The sequence below is a fragment of the Lepus europaeus genome, chromosome 12 (genome assembly GCF_033115175.1).
Source record: "Lepus europaeus isolate LE1 chromosome 12, mLepTim1.pri, whole genome shotgun sequence".
In the NCBI taxonomy this organism is placed as follows: Eukaryota; Metazoa; Chordata; class Mammalia; order Lagomorpha; family Leporidae; genus Lepus; species Lepus europaeus.
The window spans coordinates 16,740,313-16,749,313 of NC_084838.1; the positions used below are offsets into that span (position 1 = coordinate 16,740,313).

At 39.0% G+C, this 9,001-nt stretch overlaps 1 protein-coding gene across 1 annotated transcript; it reads left to right on the forward strand.

Moving 5' to 3' along the window:
* Window positions 1-2,801: 2,801 nt before the first annotated feature.
* Window positions 2,802-3,556, forward strand: LOC133771179 (protein tyrosine phosphatase type IVA 1-like). Its single transcript, XM_062206918.1, has one exon. It carries the CDS (start codon window positions 2,812-2,814, stop codon window positions 3,412-3,414), a length of 603 nt encoding a protein of 200 aa, XP_062062902.1. The 5' UTR covers window positions 2,802-2,811; the 3' UTR covers window positions 3,415-3,556.
* Window positions 3,557-9,001: the final 5,445 nt, after the last annotated feature.

Below are 9,001 nucleotides of genomic sequence, written 5' to 3' on the forward strand. Positions count from 1 at the left end.
TTCTGTGGATGGATTTTTAGGTTGATTCCATGCCTTAGCTATTGTGATTTATTTATTCATTTGAAAAGCAGAGTTACAGAAAGAGATAGGGAGGGAGGGAAGGAGAGAGAGAATCGATCCCAACCACTGGGTCTCTCCCCAAATGGCTTCAATGGCCACAGCTGGGCTAATCTGAAGCCAGAAGCCAGGAGCCTCCTCCAGGTTTCCCATTTGGGTGCAGAGATCCAAACACTCAGGCCATCCTACACTACCTTCCCAGGCCAACAGCAAAGAGCTGGATCAGAAAAGGAGCAGCTGGGACCAGAACCAGCACTTAGTGGTTCTGGGATGCCGGCACCTCAAGTGGAGGATTAACCTACTGTGCCACAGCCCTGGCCCCCATAATGTTCACTCTTAAAGCAAAATATCCTCATGTTTTAATCTCCCAGGGAAAACTAATATGCATATTCAAGTGTTATTTTGCTTAATCTTCATAATAATTTGTTATCAATATATCAAAATAACTTCTATTTCACAGATTCAGAAATGAAGTTCAAAGAAGTAAATCAATCAAAGTTTCATAATCCTTAAATTGTAGAAAACAGGGATTTTTTACCTCTATGTTCTTTCCTGTGAAATATTCTATTTTTCAGATAGTTCTATAAAGATAATTTTTTCTGGGAAACTTTGGGTGGAAGAACAAAGGTGGTATATAAGGCATTTGTATAGTTTACATTCTGCCATCAAAAAGTGAATGCTCAGTGAGTGGGTTGCTAAATATTTATTAGGATGGACTATACTTTTAATATCCATTGTCTCCTTTCCATTTCAGATATTGCAACTACTCACAGAAAATTGATAATGAAAGTATCAGCTCAATATGACTAGCGGTAAGGGAGGCAGTACCTTTTATCTCATTCTTTTTTTAGATATTGAAATTTAAGGACACAGAGGGTGTCATCCCCATTCAACCTTCAGGTCTAGAAACATAAACTAATGTTTCTACTAGGCTAGTGAAGGCAGATTAATGGAAGCCAACTATGGGATGAGACAGAAGAATCCTGCCACATAGTAGTCTAAGGCAGGTTGTTTAATCCATCAGAACTACAGTTTTCAAATCCACGCAAAGATACTGATTATAAAAGTACATACATGAGGTTGTACATGTAGGTGAAATAAGTCTAAGCAAAGCTCTTTGTAAACTATTAAAGGTCCTGCAAATATTGATTCTTATTTTGTCCATGTTGCATTTTTCCAAACTGCATAAATTCTATTCTAAAGGTTGGGTTAACTTGCTGAAGTGTCCAACTTCTCTGGACACATGGGGCAACAGTAATTGCAGTTAAATATAGCATGACCTTTAGAAAATCATTGAACCTTTCTGTGTTGCTGTGCTCCTCGTAAAACAATCAAACGATGTTATCCTTATTTTGTCTTAAGATGAGCAAGGTTGTATATAATTGGGACTATATAATCACACATTTTCAACCTCGGGTCACAAGTATAGATGTGTGTATTTATGCACAAAACTCTCTTTTTGCATATGAAGTATAAATTCCTTGAAATCGGGAACCATATTTCTTTTTGTCTGTAATGTGTAGAATGGAAATATAATTACTGATTTTTAGAGCAGGAAAAGACTATAGCTTTATTCAGCCTAAACACTCTCATTTTGTAGATAATGAAATAGGAAGCCAGTGGCCTAATAATAGGTGATTTGCCTGAGATCACTCAACAGAGGCTGGATTTAAAACAGATTTTAGCTCCTTGTTCATTCTATTATACCGTATAGTAGGTGTTTGACATACACTATTTGAAAGAATGAGGAATAACAAAAAAGCATTTTACATAGTACAAAGTAAGTTCAGAGGTAAAAGATGTTTTAGTAAATGCTATGTCTCACAAGTTTCGAATTTTATGCTAATCTGATTGAAAAATCTCCAAAAGATAGTTGTTCAGTTTCTGAAATCCTCTGAATAGAGAAAGTTTCTGGAAGAATATAGTAAATGCCCAATAAATATAAATTGATACATGAACAAAAGTTAGAAGGGGTTTGTTAGGGTTTAGATCTGAAGCTTGATTCCCTGACTAAGCCTTTTATACTTTACATAATTTTGTTTTCTTAATATATTGATTAAATTTATTTGATAAGCAGAGAGAAAGTGAGAGAAAGAGTCTCCCATCTGCTGTTTTATTCTCCAAATGCCCACAAGAGCAAGGGCTGTGAGAGTGTGGTGCCCCCGCCGCCGCCTGCATCGCTGCCGCCGCCCCACGACGACCACCTCCGCCCCCTGCCCTGCATCCGCCGCTACCGCCTGTGTCGCCGCCGCCTCGGGACCGGCTGTATGATTAGGCCACAATCTGCAGTGAGTAAACATATTCCTCAGTTCTGTGGTGTTCTTGGTCACACATTTATGGAGTTTCTGAAGGGCAGTGGAGACTACTGCCAGACACAGCACGACCTCTATGCAGACAAGTGAACTGCAGAGATTCGTTACTGCTCCACCAAGAAGCCCCCATAAAAGTGGTTAACCTGGACACAGAAGAGTTGGATTGAAATCCACAGAGCATTTTACAAGAGTTCTGACCTGGATGGGGTAAACCTCAGTGCACTTCCTTTCTATCGCCTCAGTATTGCTGGATTGAAGAATTGCTGCTTCTTGTCAGGAGGTTCATTTCATTTCCCATTACTCCCAACTTCATACTTAAAGCGCTGAGAATCACAAGTGGAAGATAGTGAAGTAGACTTCAGTTTCTTTGCGTAATTTCTGTATTCAGTTTTTTTTTAAAATTCTTTCATAATCCAACTGAGTATTTTTTAAGTAAATTAACATGGCCCAAATGAACCGCCCAGCTCCTGTGGAAGTCACATACAAGAACATGAGATTTCTTATTACACATAATCCAACAAATGCAACATTAAACAAATTTATTGAGGAACTTAAGAAATATGGAGTTACCACGATAGTAAGAGTATGTGAAGCAGCTTATGACACTACTCTTGTGGAGAAAGAAGGAATCCATGTTCTCGATTGGCCTTTTGATGATGGTGCACCACCGTCCAACCAGATTGTTGACGACTGGTTAAGTCTTGTAAAAATTAAGTTTCGTGAAGAACCTGGTTGTTGTATTGCTGTTCACTGTGTTGCAGGGCTTGGGAGAGTTCCAGTGCTTGTCGCCCTAGCATTAATTGAAGGTGGAATGAAATATGAAGATGCAGTACAGTTCATAAGACAAAAGCTTTTAACAGCAAACAACTTTTGTATTTGGAAAAATATCGTCCTAAGATGCGGCTGCGCTTCAAAGACTCCAATGGTCATAGAAACAACTGTTGCATTCAATAAAACTGGGGTGCCTAATGCTATTGCTTTGGAAGAAGAACTTGAGACAGGATCTAATTTGTCATACATATTAGCCAACATGTTGGCTTGGTGAATAAGTTTAGTGAAGCTTCCAAAGGGTATTGAAAATTAGTTTTACCAGGCCACGAGTTTGACAGAATTGCAACCTCTATCTTTGGGTTATAACCAACTTATTTGGACATTTAGCAAAAGATTGTTGCTGTTTAGTATTTAAAATGTGCTTTATCATTTGTACCAATTGACTTTTCCTGAAATCATGCAATATTGAGTTGTATCTTAAGTCTATTCCCATGCCAGAATCTTATTAATACATAAGAAATTTAGAAAGATTAGGTGCCAAAATACCCAGCACAATACTTGTATATTTTTAGTATCATACAGAATTAAAATCCCAGAAACTATGAACACTCTAGACCTTATGTGGTTTATTCCTTCAGTCATTTCAAACATTGAAACTAGGGACTATATGGTTATTTGCTTGCTCACTTTATGTTTACATCTCCCACATTCATACCAGTATACATCAGGTTTGCTTAACCATTGATTTCTTTTTTTTCACCAAGTCTTATGATTATTTAATGTTTCTATAAATCTTTTGCTGTTAATATAAAACCTCCATTTTGAAAAATATACATTGTACAGAAGCACATGTCTTTAATGTCTTCAGACAAAAAAAGCCTTACAGTTAATTTAACGTTTGCACTCTGAGGTGCAGCTTAACAGGGAGGGCCTGAGAAAAGAATGGGAGGGGGCTATTAAATATTTTTAGTAAAATGTTGCCTTTGTCTTGTGCATAACATGTAGAATATGCTCTTTAATTTAGTAAATATTTTTAAGAGGTAGAGATGCTTTGTTATTATAGCTTAAAATTCTTAATCATAAAATTTCTGAAATTCTTGTAATTTTTTCCATACTTATCAAAAGTTGTTTACCAACTTATTTTTGTTTGAAGTGTGATTTTTTTTTTCCTTCCCAACCTCTTGCAAAAAAAGAAGTGGGTTTCTGCTAATGAATTGAGCAGACATCTAATATTTTATATGCCTTTTGAACTGTGTAACTTAATATTTGAATATTTGATAATTTGTTTTATTATGTAATTGATAAAATGGTGATGTGTATTAATGTTAGTTCAACCATATATTTATACTGTCTGGGAATGTGTGGTTATAGTTCTGTGGGAGAATAATTTGTCTGTTCACCAGCTTGTAAAAACTTAGTGCGAGAGCTTAAACATCTAAATAAATAATGAAATGCAGAAAAAAAAGAAAAAGAGCAAGGGCTGTGCCAGGACAAAGTTAGGAGCCAGGAATTCAATCCTAGTCCCTCATATGGATGATACAGACACCAATACTAGAACCATCACCTACAACCTCCTGGGTTGTTCATTAACAAGAAGCTGAAGTGCAGAGTGGAGCCAAGATTTGAACCTAAGCATTCTGATATGGGATAAAGACATTCCAAGCAGTAGTTTAACCACTATGCCAGACACCCTCTCCAACTAGTATAATTAGGGACAACACTGTAGCTTGATCCTTCCATCCTAAAGTGGAGATAGAATGACCTGCCCAATCTACCTCAAGAGGCAGCATGTCGGTGAAATTTATCTGAACCTGTAGAATCGGGTCTACTAAATGACTCCCATTTTATGCAATGGCTGTTATTCCTGTATTTTGAGAAACATCGCCCTTTTCTTGGAATTATACTTTCCCCTCTTATCATGAGGGTGATTGTCAGTGGACTCACCATGTTGTGGTACAAACCTGACCCTTTGGTCAGAATTATCAGGTCTGGAGGTACATAATACACTCAAGCTAATGCAGTGTTGCCCTTCACTTAGATTCTAGCGTTGGAGCTGGGAGTCAGGCAATCACTCTCTGAAGCATAAACTGTGAGCTTTCATCTTTCCCCAGCATTTCTTTTATCCCCTGTCCTCTAGCTACACACCTCCAATATTCCAAATTATGTTTTCTGGCTTTTCTACTTCTCCCAAGAAGACCCTTCTCTCGAATGTTTGCAGAACTTACACATTCTCAAGTCCAACATCTCCTTTCAATGGCTATCTCTAACTGCCTAACTAAAGTGGCAGCCCTGGTCGTGCTGTGTCACATGACTCTTTCATCTTCATGGCTTATCTCAGCATCTGAGGTTATTTTATCTGCTTACATGTTTACATGTTTATTGTCTGACTTCCCTACAAGAATATAGGCTTCCTGAGGACAACAGTTTTGTCACATTCACCCATGCTTCCACAGAATGGTGCCTAATATATACAAGTATTCACTGATGCAGAAGTTGGCAAGATGCTGTGATGCTCACCATGATCTTTCAATGTAGGCAGCATTATCCCCCGTTACAGTGAAGAAACAGAAAGCATACACTCCTAGGGCAGAGTCAAGAGCATAAGGTATACAGTTATAGAAGAAACAAAGAGGGGAGTAGTCACCTACCACCTAGTCAGGATGGTTTCTCTAAAATCAATCTGCCAGGAGTTTATTGAGTTTATGTCAACAGGACCAATTTGTGCACATTTTTGTTTTGTTTTTGGTAGGGGAATTGGAGATAGTTCGGTAGAAGTATGTAGGATCTGAGCAGCTATCAAATGTTACTCTATGCATTTAGAACCATTAAGGAATACATAGAAACAGAGAAACTCTACTATACAAACAAAATGTCCTTTTCCCTGCTTGTGTCTAGACTTCTTTTTGAAGCAATTCCTCCTTACATGATATGGCCCAGAATGTTCTGGAAAACCCATGTATCACTTCTGTTGCAGGTGCCAACCTACTAACAGGAATCCAACTTTCTTATCAGCAGGGCTGGATAAGCATTAATAATAATAGGAGGAAAATGGATGCCTTCTCTGCTTCTTTGTTTTCTATTGGTTACCAATGGGGTTTTCTTTTATAACAGATAAATATATTTTATAAATATCCAGGAAAGAAAGCCAATAGCAGGCAAAGCAAGAGTGACCCCAACACATGCTTCTCCCTGGGGTATTTGGAATATGATTCTGTTTGTTTGATTTCCACAAAGTTGAGCCAAGCTGAAGCTGGCAAAGGTAATTATTCCTACCTTGACTTGGCTGCCAAGTCAAGAAAGCAGCTGCGTTCTGGCCCATTTTTCATTTTATATAAATCTCAGTCAAGACAGAAGAATACATTTAATATCACTCATAATAATCACATATTATTGATAATATTTAACTGAATAAATAACATTTTAAATCAACTCATTTAATATTTGGAGCAATCCCAAAAAATCTATATTACTTATTCAAGTTATATTGAAATCAAGTCACATTTCAATGTCTCATCCAAGGAGCAAGTGTTGTGGCAGAGGTTAAGCCATGTTTGGGATGCCTGCATCCCATGTCACAGTTGCTGGTTCTAGTCTCAGCTACTCTCCTTTCGTCCAGCGTTCTTGCTATTGCATCATTGGATTCAGCAGATGATTACTCATGGTTTTGAGCCCTGCCACTCATGTGGGAGACGTGGATGAAGTTCTGGGCGGCTGAATCTGGCCTGCCCAGCCCTGGCTGTTGTGAGTATTTGAGGGATGAAGCAGGAGACAGAAGATTCTTTCTCTCTCTCTCTCTCTCTCTCTCTCACACTCTCTCTCTCTCTCTCTCTCTCACACACACACACACACTGCCTTTCAAGTAAATGCAAATAAATAAGTATTTTTTCAAAAGGTAATTGTTTTAAATAAATAAATCAGCAAATGACTTGTCCAAGATGACACAGAAATTAACATCGAATTTGAACCTATGAACACTGGTCTATTTCTATGCTGCCACACAGATCAACCCAGCCAAACTGCTTTTTAAGACGGGACCTGCCTGTGATATTCCTGCTTCACATGATACCAGAAGAGAATGTTCCCATTTCACACACCCTTACAAATTCCACTACCCAGAATCTGGCTGTATAACAACTCCTGCATTGCCATAGCAACTGCCATGTCTGTTTTCATTCCCCATTTCATATTATTCATCTCAAAGCAATTTTGTAGACAGGTGTGATTGCAGGTTATACACAGGGAAGCACAGAGGGCAAAAACACGTCAGTGGCAGACCCTAAGTCCAGAATACTCAGCTACCTGCAAAGCCTGGAAGCTAGTGCCAGGACCATTTTTGGCTTGGGACAAATGGCTAGCAAAGGGATGTTCCCCCTAGCAACCCTTCTCTCCTGAGCAAACAGCCTAGGAGGCTTCCCACTTGTGTAACTTGTGACTCCAGGAAGGTATTTTAATCTGTCAGAACTTCAGTTTCTCCTCCATGCAATCATGAAAATGGTAATAGTAGAATCTATTTCATAAGGCTATGGAACAAATTAAACACTGCAATGCGTTTATAGTTTCTAGGGCAATGTCTGACATTTAGTAAATGCTCAACAAATTGTAATTCTTTGCAGATTTTCCTTTTTATTTCTTTTTCTTTATTGCTGTTTTCAGGAGCCTTGGAGAAGCTAACCCTGATAAACACTAATGGACTTTTTCAGACTTGTTTTCACCTGTAGGGATGACTTTAGCTTTCATTTTAATTGTCCTGAATAAGCATTTGAGATTTATTTCCCTGATTGCATACAATTTCCCAAGAGTTCACCATGCCTGCTTGTTACCTCTCTAGAAATAGCGCAGGATCATGTGGCTCACCTGTATTCATTGCACATAAGACCAGCTGTCTCCAAGACCGAGATGCTAGATTTCAGCCACATGGGTCATTCCCCGAGACCCAGGCCAGGAGGTTTCCCTGGACTAATTAATCCTTAGAACATCACTGTACACAAACACATGCACCTGGGAGGTCTTTGTGGGAAAGGATCCTGAGTACCCACTTCTGTATTTCAGTGTCTGGTTCAAGTCTAGACGCAGAGGGTGCTCAGTATGTGTTTGCTGAGCAAAATTCTATGCAAAGCCCTACCTGTAGTAAACTCCCTGGTAAGTGCAGCAACACATCAGCTGATTAATTCCCATGGTGAAAAATTTTACATGCGTAATCTTAGGAAAGGCTCCAAACAAACCAGTGAAAATCTGCTATTACTGATGTGGGCATTTGTTTAAGCAATTAGGTTGCCAGTTGGGATGCCCATGTCCCAGATTGGAGTACAGGGATTCAGTTCCTGGCTTCACTACAAACTCCCAACTCTCTGCTAATGCACATAGGAGGCAATGATGGAGGCTCAAGCAGTTGGGTCCCCAGCTTGGGCCACTGCAAGACTTTGGGGAGTGAACCAATGGATGGGAGATTTTTCACTCTCTCCCTCTCCCTTTTCTTTTCTCTCTCCCTCTCCCTTTTTCCCTCTCTCCCTTCTTCCCTCCCTCTCAAATACACAAATGAAAATTTAAAATGAAAAAAACTATATATTATCATTTCCCCAATTTTACGTATTGGAGAACTAGACTTCAGTATGTGTAATAGTGCCAGAGCCAAGACTGAGCCCAGGCTTTGGGACTTGAGAGTTATTTCAAAGGTCATTTCTTCTCAGCTTTCACCTAATGCCATGGCTCCTACCATTCTGAAGGCAGCACATGAAAAGTAGATGCCTCCATTGGTGAGACACTTCCTGCTTCACAAGGCAATGTGGCTTCGGTTTTAGAAAGTGATCACTACTAGAAAGTTATTCACATTGGAGATAGTCATTATTGGAGTTCCTTTCCTT

What these genes read in the sequence shown, in the direction of transcription:
- LOC133771179 (XM_062206918.1), top strand. Translation starts at nt 2,812, where the DNA reads ATGGCCCAAATGAACCGCCCAGCTCCTGTGGAAGTCACATACAAGAAC.